The sequence below is a fragment of the Triturus cristatus genome, chromosome 10 (genome assembly GCF_964204655.1).
Source record: "Triturus cristatus chromosome 10, aTriCri1.1, whole genome shotgun sequence".
NCBI lineage: Eukaryota > Metazoa > Chordata > Amphibia > Caudata > Salamandridae > Triturus > Triturus cristatus.
Genome location: NC_140593.1, coordinates 1,006,118,536 through 1,006,142,880, shown reverse-complemented (window position 1 = coordinate 1,006,142,880; position 24,345 = coordinate 1,006,118,536). Strand labels below are relative to the sequence as shown.

The 24,345-nt window shown below is 43.4% G+C and overlaps 1 protein-coding gene across 1 annotated transcript in view; it reads left to right on the top strand.

Annotated features, from left to right (window-relative positions):
- Positions 1-24,345, top strand: part of CACNA1H (calcium voltage-gated channel subunit alpha1 H) — a 1,553,446-nt gene that overhangs the window by 1,241,397 nt on the left and 287,704 nt on the right. The window contains exons 18-20 of the mRNA XM_085629001.1: positions 4,702-4,802; positions 6,060-6,183; positions 23,620-23,688. Of these exons, the coding sequence (XP_085485127.1) occupies positions 4,702-4,802; positions 6,060-6,183; positions 23,620-23,688 (294 nt within the window). The remainder of the gene's footprint in view (positions 1-4,701; positions 4,803-6,059; positions 6,184-23,619; positions 23,689-24,345) is intronic.

Sequence of the window (24,345 nt, the reverse complement as noted above, 5' to 3'; positions counted from 1 at the left end):
GGGTTTAGGGAGGAAGGAAATTCCAGAGCCAGATGTGGGGTAAGTCTTGACGTTTCTCCCACTTCAAAGACTGGCACCTGGAATAAATATTGGACCTTCAGACTAATGTGTCAATACACTCCTGGACCTGTGGAAGACTACAGAAGGATGGCCTTGTACTCCAAGGGACTGTCCTGCTGCTTGAGGCCTGCCTTGTTTCTCAGAGGATTGCCCCGCTGCTTAGGCCTGCCTTGTTTCTCAGAGGACATCCAAGCTGCTTGATCCCTGCCTTGCTCTCTTGAGGACAGCCCTGCTTCTTGAGGCCTACCTTACTGCATGAAATAGAGAGGACTAGCTCCTTGAACCCAGGACTACCAGAGTGATTCAAATGGTCAGGTGGCGGACCTCCTGTTATGAGTAACAGGAGCTCCACCATCTCCAGGAGCCTACCTGCAACTGCCTAGCTGACTGCTAATGTCTTCTGTGGAGCCAGTACAGAGTTTCATTCATAGAATAATTTAAAGCCTCCCGGTGTCAAAGAGTTATTCTGCTTTGAAAGGCACTCTAAGGTTCTTACCAGTCCTGGAAAGGTTTGTACTAGGTATAGTCGAAATGTGTCATACTAAAAAAATAATTCTGAAGGCACTGTAAGCATTTAAATATTGAGGGGCAAATTTGTAACTTTTGATACTACATAGCACAGTAACAAAAGTTTCTTTCCTGCATCAAAGGAGAAAGTAAAACATCACCATATCTACTAAGGTATCATGCAGGTTTTGTCTCTCCCTGCGCTGGTGCACATTTGACTGCCTTGCACCAATGCGCACAACCATGCACTTTAGTGCTCATGTTTGTATGTGCGATGTGTAGCATAGGTTTTTGTTGTGCAAGGGTACCTTTCTGTACAAAAAATATGCTTTAAAATAGTTTAATATTTTTACAACTATATGTATGCTGAAATGCTGTACATGCGTAAAGTTTCGAAAGTTTAGAGAAAATAAATCTTTACTCATTTTTGATACCTGCCTGGAGAAGGTGTACATTTTTGGTACAAAGTCCTATCTACCTTTTTTTTGGTAAATATGATTTTTCACTAAAAATCATGGATGGTTGTTTGGGAATACCCATGCACAATCATGGAACATACCCTTACAGTAGTGCTTAGCTCCACTTTGCGTTCTGTTAGGTAACATTCCAATGCAAATCAGGATGTGTGTTGGAAAGTAAATTCCAGCACAACACTTTCTCCTGGGTTTGTGTCACTTTTATTGTGGTGCAAAACTGGTGAAAAAAGTTAGTAAATTTCCCCTTGGTTGTTTCTGCACATTTTCTGGCAGTCTGCCTTACACTATGTGCAGCCAGTAATACAGTTTGTAATTGTCCTACATATTTATAGTGCTTTCCCTTCTAGGGAGGGACCACGTAGCTCTATAGAAACACAAGTCACTAGTTCCCAGTTCTCCAAGCGGTTGTACATACAGATATCTGAAGTAATCATATTGACCTAGAGGTGCCTGAGCTACTGAAAGTTCAAGCAGGCTTCAGCCTGAAGTCTGGCTCATATCGGAGTCCGTTGGAACCTTGAGCCCATAGCGAGCCGTGCTTTCATGTGGCTTCTGCCTGCCACCCTCACCATACCCTCATACATTAATAGGTGTAAAAATCAAAACATTAACATTTGAGGTAAAAAGGAGAGGCAAATAAATACCAATTTAGAGGCTGATTTGTACAAAGTCAAACCAGAAAACCTGGATTAATGATGGCTTCCCCACTTTACCCAATTGTGTAATCTTAGGCAAATGTTTTACTTTACCCATTTACCTATTCTTCGGTATTGCATATGAAAGCACATTCAAATACATGAATTCAGTGTTCCAGCTGTACAAAACCTACTGCGTTTCATTTAATAGACTATAATGTTGCTCTATTTATAAGAATGGGGTCTGCATAAATGATTCACATGACAACTGTCAGCACAGTGATGGTTCTAAGCTCATGTTTAAAAAATATCACTTTTAATAAATACTTCTCAGTGCATCGCTGTGATGTATTAATGTCAAAGCTTCCACTTGTTAAATACAGTTTTTTGAATTTTGAAGAGAAGTTATCATATTTGAATCGATGTTTGATGCATGATTTTCATGGCAAATAATTTCACGACTCAGCTTGTGCATGGGCACTAAAAGCCAACCCAGACGTTTGGCTCCACTCTGACTTGGCTAGCCCCGTTAAGTTGTTTTTTCGCCCACCTAAATATTAACCAACTGAGCTTTGCTCCTAGAACAATGCATTTTCCACAGATTAGTTTATCTTGCTTTATTTTTCATTAAGGGGTCTGCAGTTATATTTTACATGCAATTATTGCCCATGGTCAGTGCCACTGGGGTTATATGCCAGGGAGAGCCGAATTATGTGACAGCATTGACTAAATTATTCAGCAGTAAAAACCAAATTCTGCTGCATAATGTGACACTTTATGAATTCATTATATTGTCATTTTTTACAAATCCTAACACTGTATGGGCAATGGGTTCACCTCATTTGTACCAGTTTAGCTCCTTAAGGTTGCATATAGGTTGTAAGTGATGATTAATGTTGTGCTCTTACTATGTTGTTTTGCTGCTCTGATGTAAATATTTGTGGGGAAAAGGAGGGAGAGATAAAGATGGAAAATGTGGCATGCCCTTCACAGTCCAATAGGGACCACAGCACCCACAATACACTTCACAAAAGACAACCATTTCTCTGGAATGAGATGAGCAGATGGACACGCAGGACTGGACCATTACATAAAATCATTTATTGAACCTGATGACAGAATATAACTTTTTTCATTAAAGATTCTGTTTAAATAGTGCCTTATTTTATGAATGGTTTAAAGGCGCTAATTTAAAAAACAAACACTGTTGACATTTATATTTTGTCATAAATATTTATGGAACAGCTCCTTGGGACTCTCGAGGGTGAGGAATGTGCTATAGAAATGCCAACATAACGTGATGTTACTGTCTTGCTCATTTATAGTTCAAAGGAAACTTGCATCACCTCTCCTTTGTAGTAGTTTAGAGTGTGACAAGGTACTACTGCAGTGTATTTGTCAATGGGGAGAGAAATGCCAATGGAGCCATTCATCCTTGTTTATCTGTCCCCACCAAGTCTTTAATTGGCACCTTGCAAGTGGGCTAAAGAGGGCACAAGACCACAAGGGGCACAAGAAGCAATTGAAAGAAAAACAATGCCTCCGCTACTTTTAAAAGACATTTAAATGACCCGTGAAGTACTACAGTCCTCACACACATCAGATGAGAATCGTCAGTGTCATTGAAGCTGCATTACCCCGGCCTGCAGCACAGGAGGTTGGTGGGGAAGAGGATCTGATGCTCTTTTAGTGCAATTGGCGTTAGGAGCTTGGATTCAGAAGAGCTATGCTGAATTTAACCCCTTCCATGCTCATGAGTGGAGCTGTGCTCATGACGAGCTGGGCTCGTCATAACGGCCACGGCCCGCCCACGCGTGATTGATTCCCCGCCTGTGCGGGAGAATTGATTAGAGGGCGGGGCCGTGACGAACCCAGCTCGTCATGAGCACCGCTCCACTGTGACTCATGACGAGTTGGGCTTGTCACGAGCACCGCGGCGCCGTGGCCCCCCTCTCCCCCATGCCATGGGGGAATTACCCCCGTGGCAAAGGGGTTAAGTCAGAAGCCCATTTAAATGTCATTTGTTTTTCAGTCCCCATGATTTTAATGCACTGAAAGACGAATGATGTTTAAACAGTGACTGCATCGCCGTCTCTTTTTGCATCACCGTCTCTTTTTAAACATCAGGTTTGTTTGTCCCACCCACTCTTGTCCCCTGTGTACCCCCAGCTCCAAATTCTGTGGTGGATAAATCCCCCGCATCCCCTACGCATCCTATATCCATTATTAAGGGAACAAAACAACTTCATTCTACTGCAGTGCATCTTTTGCCTCCTTCTCCTGCTGCCATTTTAGAACCAGGTGTCCAGGATCTTCTACCTCCTCTACCAGAGGAAAATAGAAAAAAAATAAAAATGAAGTGACTTATTTATTTCTACGTCTCTGTGGCAATCAGGCTTAGAATTCCTTTTAGCAAAGCAAGGGAAGGAACCCAGGCAGCCATATTGAATCAGCAGCTTCAAAGGTGGACGCTGAAGGAGCAGCACACGAGAAGTAAAATGGTTTCTTTCTCCCATGATTCTGATGTGAGAAACCGCCTACTTCCGCTGCACTGCCTTTTTGGGTGGAAGATGCTAATAGTCTTGTTGCCCATACATGCAGGACAAACACAGCTTTTATTTACCCTCTCACCCCATTATTATGCATCTTAAACTTCTGCTTGGGCCCGTAACTGGGTAGAGAGTGATTAACAGCTGTTATTGTCCGCAGGTCTGTGCAATAACTCCTAATAATGATCACATTGGCGTGTCCAGTTCCACTGTCAGCATGTTTATCCCAAGCTTAGATCCCTTTTCCTCACATTGTCAGAGCAAACTAGACTCTCCTATTTATGATCACTATTCACGTTTGAGGGATAACATGTGTAGTTGTAGATGTCAAATATAGTGCTTGCTGCACTAGGCGTTGTAAAGGGGTAATACTGCAAATGGAAATTTAGCACGAGCAGCACTAAGCACTATATAGTTCACTCATTTTAGTCGTTATTGAAATAGATCTCACCATGTGCCTTTTCTCTCCCCCAGAGTTTCTGTTTTAGGATTCAGAAAATTCTGGAGCCGTACAAGCCAGAATGGTGCAAGACTCATGAGGACTGGTCACTCTACTTGTTTTCTCCCCAGAACCGGTAAGACATTGACTGGCAAACCATCTGTGTCCCCAACACCTCTAGCAATCCTCAACAGTAGATTCCCATTACCATCTGGTGCATTGTCAACCTCATCAAATATAGGACCAAAGCAAGTGATGGCAGCTCTTGCATTGGGTGTTCTTCCTCCTTCCTCCATTTCGGTTTTTTCCATGCTTTATTGAGACACTATACAGGTGCTGCCCCAACAGCCAAGGCACTACCAAACAGCGGCTGTCCTTATAATTAAGAATACTGCACTAAACCAAAAGACCAGTTTATGGGATCATATATAAAAATGTTTAATAAAAATATAGGCAACAAATTATAGACAAGTTTCTAGAGGAAGCAGATGCAAATGGGTTCACAATGTACTTGTTTGGATAAAGTACGTCCATAGATCTTAATGACATAAAAGGAAAAACACATACTCGAAAGTACCACAGTACTAAGCTAAGGAATTTAGGTCCCCTTTAGGTTTCCGTAGAACTCAAGCCCCACTGCAAACTAGCAGGACTGTGGCCCTCAACTATTCAGTGGGGCTTTTGTCCACCACACCTGTGGACCCCTGTCTAATTTAGAGGTTAGGGAAGTGGTAATTGACCGCCTTAAGAAGCCTTTCTTTAAGGTGTCTGCAGCCAGTTAATTGTGGCGGCCCACCTGCCTCAGGACTCCTGCCTTGGATGCATCAGTAGGTCTGCCCTATTTAGCCTGGCCTTCCTGACGCAGATTTTTCCTCCAAGGGTCTACCGTGCATGTCAAACTAAGCTCAAGCATGGGATATCAGAGAGAAAATGTCTTGCTCATCAGGGCCACTGTCTTGTTCTCTAAGAGAAAAAAACTCTGCACCAGCTGTGAACTTTAAGTAAGGTGGGCATTCTTCCATCGAGTGTGCAGAAGTATGGCTTCTGCCAACTAGCCAGCCCCAGGAGACCCTCTGTATGATCTAAATGTTCCTTTATGTTGCTAAAGAGTAGCAAATTATCTAAGCTGAAGAACAAAGTTAGTTTGACTGAGTCAGGGAAGCCAACAAAGTGAAAGTTCACATTCCTTGCATATGTCTTGGTAGTCCATTGACAGGTACATTAGAAAGACTCTGATTTAGAACATTCATAGGCTTACACTATGTTCAAAGTGCTCTGACTGCTAGAAATAACAGAAGATGGAGCTCTGTATTTATGTCACATGCTAGGATGGTAGTGTCCATTTGCTAATCTGTCCTTCTTCTTCCTCCCCCTTTTCTTTCTTTCTGCATAGGTTTCGTACTATGTGTCAGAAGGTTATCACCCACAAAATGTTTGACCATGTGGTCCTGGTCTTCATCTTCTTAAACTGTATCACGATCGCCATGGAGAGACCTGATATTCACGCTAATAGCACGGTGAGGAAACTATTATTCCCACATCTTCCTCAGATTGTTGTCTGGGTTCTAGAGCAAAAGGAGGTGTGCTTCTCAGGATTAGGCTTATACAGAACACAGATAGCCCACCTGATGGGTTGGATCAGTGGGAAAGATCCCGTTCTGCTCCCCTGGGACTTCTGACCACCCAGTTAAAGCTCCCAGCACCCCTCACAAAATGTAACAAGCATTTACAAAGCCAACCAGTCTTGCTTAGCTGATGCTTATTCATTGCCTTTGCCAATGCTTGTAGAACTGCAGCACAGACATTGGTAAAGCCAATAGTTGGGGGAACCTGTCCAAGGTTGTGATTTTATATGATACCGAGATGGCAGTCAATCTAACAGTGACTGCCATCTGGGCAGCTTGGCCATCATGAAATGTTATAACAATAAGTCTACTAAATAATATTATTATTCTATTACAAGATGGCTGCCATATTGCATCAATATGCATGCAGCCCTGATCTGGGAAGTATCGAAAATAACATTTCAAGATTATTGTCAATCAGCTTTTAGCTTTGCCAGTGCTTACAGAGTTGCGCTGCATGCCTTGGTAAAGTCAGCAGTGAGGAATGGCTATCTTGGAATTCTATCCTTTATATTTCCAAAATATCATGCCACATCATGCCTACAAGAAGCAAGGAGCCTTCACCTGACAGTGCTGCTGCAACTCAGCTTGACACTCTTATAGTTAATTCTGCATGAGATCCAAGTAGTTCTAAAGAGTTCTTTTCACACTGTAATACCAAGGAAGGAACCCAGGCCAGCGTGACCCCAGTATGAGCAGGACCATTACATCATTTTTGGGATTAATTGCACCCTTTTCTTTGGCAGACATATACTTAGCACTTGTGACGGTTTGGATTACACACAGCAATGGTCTGTCAGCATCCTCTGGAGCATGCAAAATACATAGAGATGTCAGTGGATTTTCTTTGTGAAGTTGACAGCGGCCCACTGTGAACCGGACTGAAGCTGCAACGTTTTTCTATCGATTGTATTATTTCCCATCAAGTCTATCTCAGTTGATCTCACATGATAATAACATAAAACATTACTAACCAACAGTGGATGTGAGCATGCAATTACGCAAGGAATAGCTCTCCAGTTTACTTCTAAACTGTTCAGTTTTCTAGCACAATGTGATAGTTACAGTATTAACCCTTTTACTGCCCAACTGATATGTGTGTGAGTGTGTGTTGGTGTTAATGGGTGGGTGTGTTGAGGAGTCTCTCCAGCGCATTAAATGGGTGTGAGCTGCTGCTCTGAGTGTCCAACAGCATGTGAAACTGGCATTACATGCTATTCTAGCATGTGAGCAGAGGCCTGTCCCTGGTAATGAGAGGTCAAGAAGCTGTTCTGTCACTGGTGGGGCACACAAAGCAGTGGGCATAGTTCAGTGGCAGTGGTGAGACACATAAAGTGGTGATTGCAGCATCGTAACATGTTTTGTGAATCTTTAGTGTGACCAGATCTTTTTCTTTGTGTCAGGAAGGATGTAGTCTTCTGACCCTTCTCACGTAAAGTTCTGCTAATATCTGAACTCACAGAATCTTGTGCTGACCTCTGATCTGTTGTGTAATTGTTGAGAGAGAGTGAGAAAGAGAGAGTGTTTGTGTGTATGTGTGTGTGCGCAGTGAAAATGTTGAATGTGTAGTATATATGTATTTTGTAGAATAAATGTTATGATTCTGATTGCTGGGGCATGTGTGGTTGATTTTGGTTGCCTCTGGTCTAGCACTGCATGCGATGGAGGATGAGGGTAGCTTTCTTAGACAGTGGAAGTGTATTGTGTACATTCCTGTGACTGGAGGGTGGAGACCCAGACACTGAAGTGAAGAAGAATCGAGACAATCCTTCCCCAGAAATTCACTGAGGTCCATGTTAGTAAAAGGCTGCTGAATAGATGGTGGCAATGAGGGGTGGCACTGCAGTTTCTGTTGTTCAAGGTGGACACGTTTCTTGGCAGGGCCTGCCCTTTTGTCTGTCTCTGGCTGCTGCCTTGGAAAGGCTAATGGCAGTCCAGTTCCAAGATCTCACACTTCCTTATACTCCTGTTTTGCATACCCCAGCTTGGAGCCATCCTTATTGCACATGTTGTGAGAACCATCACCTTGCACAAAGGCAGTGTCTGAGCAACAGCCAGGAAATGACAGTGGAAAATGAACCAAACCAGTTCAGAAGCCTTAGATAATCGGTCCACACCACCTGTCTGGAAAATATGTATATAAAAGTGGTATCCAAACCACCCCACTTCATTCCATTCTCAAGTTCTTTAGACCTAAGAATGAATTACTCAAATAGCTACTGTCTAACTAGAGCGGAAGTGTGCTCCTGAAGTGTGCACTTTCTTCTGGAGAAGTTGATGGGTCTGCCTACAGTGCATAGGAGCCCGCTTGCTTGCTGGGAGAGGGAAGGAGTCTGCCTGGCCCTTCAGGAGGGGTGACTGTTCAGGAAGGAAGGCTAGCAAATTCCTGGGATGGGAAGCACCCAGAGAAGGCACCACAGAGATCAAATCCTAGAACGACCCATGCTGGGGGGGCTCGCAAAGCAGTTTCTGTGTGAATAGCATGAAGACCTTACAAAAATCCACATCACCATGTCATCTGGCATTCCACTGTGAACCTGAGAGACTAGTGCTGCCACTGTCGATGTCAGGAAGAGGAGCTGCATGACTGCTGAAGTGGGAAGTTTGATCAAATCAGAGGCCACAACTGACACATTCTCATGGACATGTATCTGTCTGCACCTGAATGCAGATGCTGCCACTTTTGAAGACAACTAAGGAAGTGCAGGCCTGCAATGCTGACATCATACAGCGGTACTGGTTCCAGCACAACGCCATTGTCACAACACCAACAGAAGAGAAGCCACCACTTCGAGGTCGGGCACGCGAACAGCAACAGCCGAGACACTAGAACTGCAATACCAACAAGAAGAAGGGATATATAACGCCTTACTGAAAACTGCAATGGAGATTACAGCTCTGTAATTGTAACTATTGAACTGTGTAGTGTTTAGTTTTTCTGTGACCTTAAAGTATTTTTCTTTAGATAAATGATAAGAACTGGCCTAAACAATTCCTTATTGTGGCTGTCTCCTGGCCTTTAAATTCTGAGCACTTGTCCACCATGCTACCTCCCTGAAATGAGAAAGACACACAAATGATGGATGGAATGAGGAATAAATCATAGATTCACCCACAGTCAAGAGATCTGGGTTAAATCCATCATTCTTTTGCTCACCATGCCACCCTAGTTTAGACTCAGCCATATGCAAATCAGTTTTGACCCTGCTCTTCATGGGAACAGTCAAGCCAGGTCCTCCCTGGACCAGAAACAAGCATCCTGGGACCTGTTTCGGGGTATCACCCTTGATCAGCCAGGCTAGCTTGAATCTAGTGGCACAGTGACCCCGGGACCCCGGGACCCATGTAGGGACATAACCAGCACACTTAGGGCAAGAAAGCTAAAGTCACACAAATGATGGACAGAATACAGAACAAATCAAACATTCACCCCCAGTCAAGAGAGCTGGGTTAAATCCATTCTTCTTTTGCTCACCATACCACCCCAGTTTACACCCAGCCATATGCAAATCAGTCTTGACCCTGCTCCTCATGGGAACAGACCAGCCAGAACTGCCAAGCCAGGCCCTCCCTGAACCAAACACAAACATCCTGGGACCAGTTTCAAGGTATCACTCTCATCAGCCAGGCTAGCTTGAATCCAGTGGCACAGTGAGCCTGGGACCCACATCTGGACATACCGGCATACTTAGGGTGAGAAAGCAAAAGACACACAAATGATGGACGAATATGGAACAAATCAAACATTCACCCCCAGACAAGAGGTCTGGGTCAAATCCATACTTCTTTTGCTCACGATGCCAACCCAGTTTAGACTCAGCCATATGGAAATCAGTCTTGGCCCTGCTCCAAATGGGAACAGTCCAGCCTGAACTGCCAAGCCAGGTCCTCCTTAGACAAGAAACAAGTATCCTAGGACCAGTTTTGGGTGTCACTCCTCATCTGGGTCTGAACTGGAACGGCATGGCATGCAAAACAATGATGGTTTTAGGCCCAGATCTCCGTAATGGGGGTGAATGTTTGACTTTGTTTCAACATTCAGGCCATCAATTGTTCTTTTTGCAAATGTTTTGAATGTGAGCAACCAGAAATCAACTCAAAATTAAAGTTTTAAAGTTTTGATAAGAACTATTACCCGAATGGGCTATTTGTGTATTTTTTTGAGTGGGAGATACATTTTGCGTAATTATGTGTAATTCTGCATAATTGTGCTACACAGAATTATGAGTGTTACGCCCACCCCTAGAATATAAATGTATTCCTGTCCTTGGAAGAGAAGGCATGGTTCTTTTTTCAGACACGTAAAATTTCAGTTTGTTAACCTAGTTTTGCAGCTAACTCTGACAATGAACACACAAAAACCGAACTTTTAATTCTACGTAAGTGGCTAATTTGATCAAATGAACCATTATCATTGCCAAAATTCTCCAACTCCTGATTCTGCAAATCGGAGACATGATTCTAGCTTTGTAAATGGTGCTATCTCCAAACCTATGCCACACTTGATGAACAAATAACTTTGTAAATCATGCCCAAGGACCATATCAGGATGGAGTCAATAGAGGTGGGCCCAGATCTTCCTCCTCCACAGTACAACAACATGCCGCATGTGTATTTACTTTATTCCTGATTCTTATAGATGATATCTACATCTGGTACAATAACAAGTCAACACGCTAAACAAAAAAACTCTTGAGTAACAAAAAAGAACATGTTGACGAACATGTTGACAGTGGCTTAGAAATATCAGATTAAAACCTATGCCAAGCATTTAATTTTCAAGAACCATTTCTGAACTGTTGGTAAAGCAGCTCAGTGTGATATTTCAGTCTATTTATGGCTCAAACTGATTAGTACTTGACAGAAAAGGAGAAAATACGGCCAGCTCATTTTCTGTGAATCAGTCCCTGGTTTGGACGTTCTCCCAGATGCCTCAATTGGCCAATTTGTCCTTAACTAACTTGTGCGATTTGCAGGATTTTGAGCAACTAGTTTCAAGTGGAAGGCACGGGGAGGGTTGTGCGGTCTCTGTGAGTCACTCATACATGCGTCCGAACTCACTGCCTCTGTATTAAAGCTTTTTTTTTTTTTTTGCTGTGAAAATGAGCGGATAAATTGTGTTATGCATGCTTACCCCTGCATAAAAAAATCCAGTGCAAGATTTGCTGTTGGACCTATTGCAACATTATAAACTATATTATGAATTTGCCAATACATCATATTGGGGAAATGTGCCCTAACTGCCGGAGCTGCCAACTTTGAAACTGAGCGACCACGTTCGAGTCTGTTGTCGGCTCAGCGTCTCATAATTCTGGACAAATCATTTAATCTCCCCATGCCTAAAAAATTATCTGACCTTGTATAATGCAATCTGATGCTCATGCAAATCTGTCTAATGCCCTTGGGCCATGTTCGCCCTCTATAAAACTGCAAAAAAAGACACTCGACTATTATCTTGTGTCTCTTTTTGCTTCCCTGACTGCCTTTTACCCTCAGAATTTGTGTCTGAATTTGCAGTGTTGTGACTTTATATTTGTTATCAGTATGATTGTCAAACACATCTATGCATGTAAGTCTCATTTACATGCCCAAATGGCTTTTTTTAAATTTAGGTCTTCGCTAAACCCGAATTTGTACCAGCAAAGGGAATTAGACATGCAAAATATACCCCACTATTGTTGAAAATTGCCCTGTAGCGGCTGGCAGTAAACGAACGTGGAGAGGCGGGGAGAAGGGGGTCGCGCGGGGAGCGACATTACTAAATAAAAAAAGGTACTTATAGTCTTGCTGAGTCCGCAGCCACCTCTCCTCCATCATGTCGTCCCTCGAAACCAGGAAGCTCCCAGGCTCCCTTCCCTGACCATTCACACCGCTACAATGCAGCGTTGTGATTGGTCTGTGCACCGTGGCTCGGCGCTCAGGTGGGACCTGGGAGGGTTTGCATGTTTCTCACCTAATGCAGCCTGGTGAGGAACATGCAAAGTGCACATGACTGCTTGGGGCAGCCTGAGGGGGACGTACAAGCAGTCATGAGCCCTTTGGAGTGTGCAGCAACCACTCCTCCTCCCGTACGTCGCGGGAGCCCAGCTCCGCCCAACCTGGCCAGATTTGTTTTTTATAATAACAGAAATATATTCTGTTATTATAATTTTATTTTTTTACACTGTTCTGCGAGCAGTGGGGCGATGCTCCTCCACCTTAGTGGAGGACCCAGCACTGAAATTGCCATCATTTTTGTGTACTCCCACATTATAACCTTGACTGTTCATGCTGGCTGTAAAACTTTGTGCACTTTAACCCTGCTAACCAGTGGTATAAAGTGCCAATGCTCCTATCTTTCAACATGATGCAATTGGCTCACTCCTGATTGGCATATTTTACGTACCTGTAAGTCCCTAGCAGATGGTACAAACGTGTGCCTAAGGCCTGTAAGTTACATATCACATGTTGACTGCAGCACCCATTGTGACATTCACTGCAGTGACAATGTGCACATGTATGCAGGCCTACAATATGGAACCTTACTGTGCAGTTTTAAAACTGCAAATTTGACCCATCAAAGTAAGCCTGTTTGACAGGCCTAGCCCTTCCATTTAAATATTATTAAGGCATTGTGTGGATTGTTTGCAGCAGGGCACACAGGAATTGGTGAAACAGTGGGTAAGGTACACCCTGGGAACTCCATAAACTTCACTCCATAAACCCTGTTGGTTTATGGAGTGGCCCAAAGTCTAGTGCCAGGCACAAATGTGGCCTTCTCATTATCCTCCTCAGGACACTTTCTTGACCTGTGGAAGAACAGAAGATGACTAGACCTCCTGTCTGTGCCCTGAGAAAATGACAGCACCTGCTCTCCTTCGTGTACCATGAACAATGAAGTGGACTCCAGTGGTCATAAGACTGACCACCTTTTCAAGCTACAGGAACACATAAAAATGACAAGAGGCTGTTTCTGCAAATGACCAGCTAACCAGTTCCAACTTTTCTTGCCATGGACCCTGCTGCTGGCCTCTTCTGGAGTGAGTCTTGACCCCCAAGTGCCGTCCTCTAGGTCCAAGACCCTGGGCTAGAATTAGAGTGTGCATCTCCTAACTTTACTGAAGCCTGGCACTTAGAAATATTTGGACTCAAATGACCTCTGGAGCTCCAGGGCCAAGCTGCCACGCCAATCTGATGAAGGCGCATTGTTGCTGAGTCAAAGATTTAGATTGCTCAGACAGAGCATTTCTGCAGAAGCAAACCAATTGAGTGTAACCTCGTCGAGTTGCCCATCCTCGTGGAGCCCTCTTCCACTACAGCCTACAGCCGTGCCATGCTGAAAGAATCCGATCTCCCAAAAAGTGACTAAGTCCGAAGGCAGAAATCTTTCCCGAGCAAAGGAATCAAACGTATTGGGCCGGTGAGGGACCTTCTCAGGTTTTGCAGTTCACATTTTTACCACTAGAACTTTCTCTCCTAAAAGTCAACGGCTTCACCAAGACCTTGTCAACCTGTTATCTGATTTCTAACTTCCATTTTAGAGACTAAGTTCAATGCAGAAACTTTTGACCTGGTCAAACCTGGTTTATGTATTTGACCTGTGCTCTATCGCGGTCAGCCTTAACTTGCACCTAGATACTGGTCAAGGGCAACCAGATGACCACAGTTGGTATTGAATTCTACTGCTCTGTGCCATAGCTACCAAGAGATTAAGCTCAGATTTATTTAATGGCTTTAAGGGCTCACCCTGACAAAGATTGTGGTTATTATTTGTGGTGGGTACTCACCATCCTAACTAATACTTCAATTTCGTACAACTATGATGTAATATTACATGTGTGTAAATCCTACACCAGGTATGCTCCTTAAATATCAAAGGAAGAATATCGAGGTACACAAATTTCAAGGACAAACCATCAAATCTAAAATATCATAATGTAAGTTTGGATTTTCTTTACCTAACTCCACATCTATATACATTGACTGTATATAAACATCTTCAAGGTACATAGATGTGCAGTTAGGAATGGTGAGCCTATATTTCCTCTACACGCCCTTACCTTTTGATACTTTGGTCTTTGACATTTTGTCCTCAATGTTTTTGTATTCACAATATTCATAGCCTTGATATTCAGTAGTAAAATCATTACTCTATGATTGGTGAGTGTACGTGCCAGGAGAGAGACATCTTCGAAAGTTTAGTAAGTCAGAAACACTTTTTGACTCCTTCCCACCCAAAAAACTATCGAACATTTTACTCATACAAGAGAAGTTTAAAATCCCTATTCAGGATGGAATAACAAGGGAACATCATCAACCCTGATAGGAACGTGGGGGAAGTGTTTTCTCATGGGGACTATAATTTCCTTGTAGAGAAAAACAAAGCAAACTGCAGAAACCGGAAGCCATTTTTACCAGTGCAATTGTACACTATGTACAATTGTGCATGCACAATGACTTTCACATGACTGCATGTTTTGTGTTTTTGTAAAGCAAACTGTCACAGTCGAGAGTATCCTGGTGCTAAGTAGGTGCGTGTTCCTATCCATGCCTATGCTGGCCTGGTCAATTGGAGTTGGGCTTTATTTTCTTGTGGAATTCAAGAAGAGAGGAGGAGGCTCAACTGTGGAGTAGGAGGCTTGCCATGCTTTAGGAGCAATGTAAGAGAGCACATGTCCTCCTGATCTGGTTCTGTGTATGCATGGGATATGTGTGAGTAGAAGTACTGCAGAGCGGAGATTTCTGTGTGGTTGGTGGAAGAAGCGCTGTGACTGTTCATGTAGGTAGGGGCCAAAATTGTGTAATGCCTTGAATGTGTGTGAGGGGTTTAAAATGAGCTCGTTTGTGTATCCGGAGCCAGTGGAGCTACTTGAGTTATGGTGATGTGAGTTCTGCATGGGAGGTTGAGGATGAGTTTGGCTGCTGTTGGAAATGGAGTTTCTGGTTGGCTAGGGTATGCACATAAGCCAGGAAGAATCCACCACTTTACTGAACGTAAGGGAGTTACACACCCAAGATAACCCCTGCTCAACACCTTGGTAGCTTGGCACGAGTAGTCAGGCTTATCCCAGAGGCAATGTGTAAAGCGCTTGTGCAACACACACACAGACCAGTGACACACAAAATACACTACAAAAGGACTCCATACTAGGTTATATAAAAATATCTCATATATTGTATACAAAACACATAGACCACAATCACATTAATCATAAATCACTTTGCCAGCCAGGCAATTGTCATACATCACATATAGTGCAATAAAAACCATCATGAAAACAACACCCTACACCATCACTGTATCTATTATGCAGGTCCTGACATAGTACTCGTAATTCCAACATTGCTAGATAGTACTTTTTTGCTGTTCTGATTCCCCAAGACAAGCCTTTTCTAAACCATGTCTCACTATGCTAATTCGCCACTGGCACTGTATGGGTTCTGAAGTGGCATGCTATTCGCCGAGAAAGTGCCTCAACGCCCCATCAAGGGTAGCAATTGCTATATAAATGCAAACCTTTTTCCCCCTTCTGTCCCTCAACTATCCTTCTCAATCCAAATAACTGAATAACATATCCACCGCTCAAATTACTTTCAAATTTTCACTATACTAATTCACCACTAATCCTTTATGGGCTCAGGAGTAGAGCGCTACACACCGAAAAAGCACTTCGAAGCCTCGTAATACAATACGATATAATACTCGTAATTCCAACATTGCAAGGACATCCATACATCAGAGCGTGAAATGCAGCAGTTAAGTCAGGGAAAAAACACATAGATCACTATGAACATAGAAGGTGCAGCATCTCTGCACTCCTATACCACTTTATATGGTTATTCCATATGACTACTGAGGGCATCGGAACTCCTGCATGCCCTTTATCAGGATTACTGTAATTTTGTTGGTGCTGTGCGAGCACTCAGCATTTTCATCATGGCCCCATGGGACCGGCCAAGCGGCGAAAAATGCGGCCACTCAGCGCCCCCCCAGGTATGCCACCGGAGGTGAGTGGGGGGATGCGCACACAATAGATTATAGAAGGGAAGATTGCCCCCGACGGTAAAATCACTGGGGAGACCTTGCTCGGTCACCCATGTGCAACTGATCAAGGCAGCTGCTCGCGAACTCTTTGAGCTGCTGCCGTCTTGCTGGTTTCTCACAGCCTCTCTCCAGTCGCACTGCTTTCCCTCTTTGGTGGTTACCGGGTGCTTGTAGAGCATTACCCTCATCCCTTGGGAGCCCTTCTCTTAGCCGCTGCTGTGAAGGGTGGGCGCGGCCTTCCGCAACAGGCCCTGCCCACAGTACGGTGCCGCGGGTATCCGAAGGATTGCGTCTCGCGCAGCTACATCATTGATTGCTGTTGTCGTCCTCATTAATTGATAGACGTTAAAGTCGTTACGGGAGTTATTCATCTCAGCAGTTACCTCATCATCCATTCTTTTCATACGAGGACAAGAAAAATAAATATTATCGGTTGAGAAGTAATTTCTCGACGAAACAACACTGGAATATTATGACCCGTGTCTTGGTCGTCACTGAATGAGACAGCAAATTGAAGTTGGAAGTGTCCTTTCCTTACCGCTGCATATTGGATTCAATGGACACAAGTGTACATATTTTGTCCCCAGAAATACAGTCCTGAAGAGACCCGGTATCTAGAGTGGGTCGAAACGCCGTCGACAACTCATATAGAAGAGACAGCTTTGGGTTAAATCATTACAAATTGCATAATCTGTCCTTATATAAATTACCAATAACCTTTTTAATTCTCTTTCCTTCTCCTCTTTACACACATGTATTGTAATAGGTTATGGTTTTTCGCTTGGGGTCACATATCACTGTAAATATTGAATTGTATATATTTTTTCAACTTTAGAAATGTATTTTTGATATAATTCCTATGAAACTAATGAACCTTGGAATAAAATAAAGTAAAAGAATACCTACCTCGGCTGAGGTTAGGTCTTACATAAAAAGAGAAATAGGCCTTTTGTGTGGGCTTATTATGAAAATGGATGTATAATTAATTTGATGGGCTTCCTAAAAAAGAAAGGTTATATTAGGCGGTGATTAAATCAGAGTGACATATTTAGTCACAAACTATGTATTATGATTCATAAGTGAGTTCCTTGTGGATATTGTTTTGTACACAGTACGGTGCCAGCAGAGATCCTCTGCTTTCTATATAGGTAATGCCCTGGCGCAGCCAGGCTCCTTTTGCTGCCGCGGGTCCCTGTCCTGCTGGGGGAGGCAGCATGAGGGAGTGGGGAACAGAGGAGGATCCCTTGAGGCTCTAGGCATGGTTTCTGGGGGCCTGAAGTCAGTGCTCAAAACGCGCTCCAGACCTGGGACCTGGGCAGTATTTCCTACAAATACCAAAGGCGATCAGCCACGTGCTGATCCCTTAGTTGCACATAGCGCTTACCATGCTCTAGGAGATAAAGGTATAGCGTGCTCTTCACGCACTAGTTCTCTTTTAAGATGGAAAATACTACGCTCACCATACACTGTCTTGCAAATGTGTGAAAGAACAGTCCAGTCCTTTTCCTGCCCCAGACAGGAGCAGCAACTGCAGGCCGTCCCACCCAACGCACATTAGGGACGGCACTCCTCACATAGTTCTTCAGCTCTCCTGCCAGGTAGGTTCCTTTGAGATACAGAATGGATCTTGCTTGAAGTCTTTTATCTCCCTGAGACTTCCAATAGCAGACAAGCACACACAAGACCTTGGAGATTCTTCACAAGCAGGATACCACAGCAGGTCAAAAAGAGTCAGTCCTTCTCCTCTACCACAGCCAGAGACAACGACCGCAGGCCAACCCACCCCTCACACAGAAAAGGCAGTGCTCTTCACAACAGCTCTTCAGCTCTTCTTGGCAGGGTCCTCTTGTTTCCAGAAGTAATCTGAAGTCCTGGGGTTTAAGGTTTCATACTTATGACCCACTTTCTTATTGTGGTCTATGTTTCAGAGTCTCTGAGCTCAGTACAAACCAGTTCTGTCCTCCCAGGTCCAGCTTGACCACTGGGGGTGGAGACAGCATTGTGCAAAGGAGAAACAGCCCATTTGGGTGCTGGTGAAACTCCCCCCACTACTCTAAATGCAGAACAGGCCCATTCAGCCTAGCAATGATTCACCCAGGCAAGACAAGGCACACCTAAACCCCACCTTGTGACTGTCTAGAGTGAATGCACATCCCCAGCTCCTGTCACTCCAAAACCATACGGCGAATACACAGACAGGCAGAGGCACACAGACTGGTAAAGCAAGAAAGTGCCCACTTTCTAAAAGCGGCATTTTCAAACACGCATTTTTAAAACCTCCTTTACTAAAAGGTGCCTTATTTGTTCAGAGAGCCTAAAGTCAATTTATCTATTTTGTCCCAATGGAAAGTTACGCTTGAACGATGTTAAAAGGCAGCTCCCATGTTAACCAAGAAGACAGACTTTCAATGGTGAAAAACGAAATAAACGGCATTTCACTATCAAGACATGTAAAACACACCAGCACATGTCCTACCTTTCACATACACTGCACCCTGCCCATGGGGGTACCTGGGGCCTACCTGAGTGGTGCCTTACATGTAAGAAAATGGAAGGTTAGAGCAAGGTAAGTGGGTGCACTTGACAGGTCAACATGACAGTTTAAAACTGTGTGCACATACACTACAGTGGCAGGTCTGAGACATATTTACAAGGCTAGTCATGTGGGTGGCACATGCAGTGCTGCAGGCCCACTAGTAGCTTTTCATTTACAGGCCTTGGCACACTTCGTGCACTTTACTAGGGACTTACTAATAAATCAAATATGCCAATTATGGATAACCAATCAAAATCAGAATTTACACACTTTAGCACTGATCATCAGTGGTGAACAGGATGCAGCGATGCTGTTGACTGGTGCGGTTTTGCATTTGGCAGTCAGCGCAGGCCGCAAGATCTTGATGTGAATGGGCCCGTTTGCGGCCGTAAAAAGCCCAAAACATCAGGATTTCTCTTTTTTGAGTCAGAAGATTCTACTCTGATGCGAGCCAAGGGTCCAGGACCTAGGAAGGCACCTCTTGAGGATCAGGGAGTCACTGTTTCAAAAGCCAGCAGTTGCAGATCCGGCTGAGGTCAAGGCAGCAAGTCAGTTGGGCCGATGCAGGGAGGTGTCTGGAGCTTATGTCTCAGTTGCTCTGAACAGAAGGTCAGTCAGCTGGCCCTTAGAGTCACTCAGCCTGGGATTAAGAGAGCATATCCACCCTTCCTTCTCAGCAAGCAGGGCAGGCCTCAAGCAGCAGGGCAGCAGGGCATCCTTCTTTTGTAGTAGCCACAGGGCCAGGAGTGTACTGAAGAGTGTGTCTAAGGGTACCCTTTTTAGGTATGGTCTACACAGCACTTGCACTGTGTTTGTGAAATCTCTTGTTGTCAATATATCTTAAAATACACTCTCATCAGTTCCCGGTTCAAAGTATCTGTTTTAATGCGCTTTTGTGAACAACTTTGTTTTTTGGCATTACTTTTCCCATCTGCATTAGACCATATCACACATTTTAATTACTTTCCCTGGCAGCACTGCTGGCTCAATTTCTTTGATTCTCCGATCTGTCTCACTTTTTTAGGCTTCTAACTTCTTTCAGCTTATAACTTTCACGACCAGCTCATTTTCAAGTGAAACCTAGGCGCACATCACTGCCAACTCCATTTGTTTCATTCTCCAATATGTTTCAGACTTATTTCGGCTTCTACCTTTCACAATTTGCTTATTTGCCTTCTAACCGTGTCGCAGATCACTTCCCTCTCTATTTCTTTCATTTTACGATACGTTTATTACTTATTTGGACTTTTCACTTTCACGGCATGCATTCATTTGCTTAAGTACTTTGGCTCATCGGCGTGTTCATTTTCGAGTGAAACCGTGTATCACATTACGGCTGCCTCCATCTGCCGACTTGGGAACTAGGGAAACTGGTTTATGTTTCAGCGCCACCATTACATCCTGTAAATTTGGGCAATTCACTTAATCTCCCCGTACCTACCGAAAAATGTGTCTGTGTAACAGAACTAGTGCTCATGTGAAAGCGCGTAAATGAGTAGTTGTTATTACCAGCACTTTTAAACGGCAGGAACGCGTTGCAAACAGCGATACAGTAAATACATTCATTTTAAAATCCCCACACAGAGATACCAATAAAATACTATGCTGTTTTATGCAACAGAGGCCCAACCATGTCGCACATCAATACTTAAAGTTCACTAGCTACCCTTGCTATTTATCTTACACTTGTATTACTTAGTCCAGCATTTAGTTAACTTTCCCAGACTGCACGCATTTAAAGCGTGCTTTATTACTTCTACAGCAATTATTTACATATGATCTTTTCGGGTGAGTAAATGTTTATTTAGTCCTTTCTTTAACTTACTCTGCCAACACACGTTTGTTCGCATGTTGTCATCGTAGTCTTTAAAATGTATCTTTGCATGCTTTTTGCTCGTAGAGTTGACAAACTTATGCTTAATTTATTTATTTTCTGTGCTCATGCATACCGGTTTTAAAGGTGAACCTAAAGGCATCAGTAAACATTTTATACAAGAGGAAATGCAAACGTTTTTACAAATGAAAGAGCAGGATCACACACATACTAACGGCTACTGCCTGGATCACATCAGGGTTGCGTGGTTGCACGTCCAAAGTTGATGACTTTAAAACTCGAAACCAGGTTAACCCCTTCAGTGCCCATGACGAGCTGGACTCGTCATGGGCCGCGGTGGCGCTGTGCCCATGACGAGTCCAGCTCGTCATAGACCCCGCCCGCTAATGCAACGGCCGGCACTGGGCGGGGAAAGGGGCGGGCACTGAAGGGGTTAAAGGCTCAGCGCAGGCTCAACATCCGGTCTTTTTGGTCAAATTCCTTAATCTCACCTTGCCAACAATTACAAATGTTTGTTTATGTAACGTAACTGGGGCTCATGTAAAAGCGCTCCTGTACCGTCAGGCGGAGTACACGCTATATAAAAAATTTAAATACAGCAAAACCAAAAACGTGGCATGTGGCCTTTACTGGCGCACCTTTTTGGGAACTGTGCTTCTAATGTCTATTCTTCTACACACTTTTGGGGCTCTGACTCCTTTTAAATAAAATAGAGTTGTTTAAAGCATGCAGGAAAGGTGCATAAATTTGGTAGGAACCACTCACTTGATTTATTTGCTTTCTGTAAGCATACATTTGAAGTGTGCATTATAATATTATTAATAAGGAGCAAAAGCACACATACATTAAAGGCTAGCGTTTACATTTACTAAAGGTTGCACAGTTGCTCACGGGCCTATGGGCAAGGTTGCACTCTAGTTTCTTTAGACAGCGCTATGGACTTGAAGGTATTGGAGCGCTTCATTTGAGCACCAGCTACATTACACGATGGCACATTAATTATTTTGGTAGGCATGGGGAGAATAAGTAATTTGCCCAGAAGCACAGGCTGCTGAGCCGATGACGAGACTCCTGGTTTCCCAGCTCCAAAGTTAGCAGCTCTGGCCGTTACGCCACGTCTGAGCCATTACACTCTTACTCCGAGTCTTGCTTTCTTCAGCTGTCTGACGGAGGGCGCTTTAAGCACATCATGCAGAGGGTGTAGCAGGGATGCTTGTGCCTACTGTGGGAGGTGTCCATCTCTAAACTTGCACTGACCTCCAGCACTTGTTACACTTGTTACCACTGTTCGGGCATAGGTCGCAGGTCATTAGTACAGGTTCAACACCGAAATATAGCAATAAGCAACAGAAAGGTGATCAGTTAAACTTTGCAATTGGCATTCCACTTCAAGCCGCTGCATTTCCAGTAACTTTTGAACCGTTTGTGCTAGAACTTTTTTTTCTTTCTAAATATGCAGACATCCATAATTGGGTGAAAAATGCTGCACATATTGCCTTTCTCAATAAACAAGTCATCACACTTTTACGAAGTTTCAAAAGCTTATATTGCACAACTGCTCACCAAGCTAAAATGTACAACCCCAAAAAACTCATTATTAATCACATAGAAGAAACCTAATCCATTTACTAATGCTTGTTATTCCTGGTGCCGAATTACATTATATTACATTGTGTGTGAGATGAGCCAGTGCCTTGAAGTACAAGTGTGGTAGGTAACAGCTCTGCCCACCCATCCTGCCAGAGATGACCCTCCTGCCAACACCTACTCTTCCTATTGTGATACAGTCTGTGAGGAATATAAAAAGGCCAACTGCCAACTACACCTAATCATGTGCCCCAGTAACAAGCTGCAGGCCCCAAATGGTTAGGACAAAAAATGCCAACTTTCTAAAAATTACATATTCAGAACTGTGACTTAACATCTGACTTTACTATTAAAGAGGGTTTTATATTACAGTTCTTCAGACACCAAACATGACTTTCCCATCTGCTCTCAATCCACAGTTATCATTTAATAATTGTAATAAGGTAGGTCACTGCTATCCTAAGGGAAAGGTAGGCATTGTAATAGTGAAAAACAAATGTGAGAGTTTTTCACTACCAGGACATGTAAAACTTAAAAGTGCATTCAACTTTTTATAATCATGCACCTTGCCCTCTGGGCTGGTTAGGGCCTACACTTGGGATGACTTATATATATTGAAAACAAAGGTTTAGGCTTATCCATTGGTTGATTTGGGCAGGTCAAAAGGACAGTTTAAAATTGCACACACAGGCAGCAATAGCAGGCATGAGACATGTTTGAAAGGCAACTTAAGTAGGTGGCACAATAGGTGCTGCAGGCCCACTAGTAGCATTAAAATGTAGGTACAGCTAATACTACTTTACTAGCGACTTACCAGTAAATTAAATAAACCAATTGGGTGCAAGTTAATATTACCAGGTTTTAGAGAGTGAGCACACGCACTTTAGCACTGGTCAATAATGGTTAAGTGCACAGAGTCCTAGGGCCAACTAAAACAAGATCAGCAAATATAGGGGAGTAGTAAGGCAAAAGCTTTGGGAGCAGACCTCCCTAAGGCTGCCCGATCTAACAGATACCATTACTACATTCCAAAAATGTGGAAATCTGCACCCATGAGAGATAGTAAACCTGCTGGTGCAGATTTTTTATTTTTTACAGGACTCTATGATTGTAATAGTTTGTATGATTACTGTGTAGAGTGTGTATTGCACAATAGGTTTATAGCCTCTGAAGAAAACACTGCTGAAATAAACTGAAAAACATTGGATAACAACTGCAAAAAGACCTGCGGAGAAAAATTATAAAATGCTTAATCGTTACTGAAATCGCAACCTGCCCATCTGTCCAATGTCAATGAAGATCTGGACTGCATTCTAACGTATTTTGTTTCTTTTTCATCTTTTGCAGGAACGCATCTTTCTGAGTGTCTCGAATTACATTTTCACTGCGATTTTCGTTGCCGAGATGACGGTGAAGGTGATTTCTGCTTAATTTTTGCGAAAAACAAAATTCTATGTTCGTTCCACCCTTTCTGTGTCTCTTTCTGTCACCTTTCGCGTGCTCACTCGTGAGTCTGGTGGGGTTTTCAGGGCCACGCACGCGTAGCATTATGACTGGACCTGGTGATGAATTACAGCGAATGACATTTAGCAGTCCATTGTTAAAATCATTCCAAGAGCGAAAAACAACATTTGAAATGCTAAATACCAAGGGCGTGTTTTGATTGGCTGTGCCGGCGCTACCTGTCTCATCATCACCTTTCATTTGCTGATTTCAGTCCGAGTTTTGAATAATGATGTTTGACTGGTTTATTTGCTTCTTGCAGTAGCGGAGCCTTGATGATTGCTTGGTAATCCCATGTTTACTAATGGAAGCCTTGCTGATTGGATGGCAGGCATGGGTGAAAACAGGGTTAGGTGGCGGCAGTGCCACGCACTCAAACTTTCATGGCTACTTTCCATATTTGTCACTGAGCACTTAAAATATCTGGTTATTTTTTAGTTGTAACATCTTCCAAGGCCTTTCTTAAAGCTTCTTGGGGTCAGTTTCAAGTCAGAGTGACAGCCATGCGTGCAGAACAGTTGCAGATAAAGCACACCATTTTACCTCTGAATACGGACACTTTAAATGAGA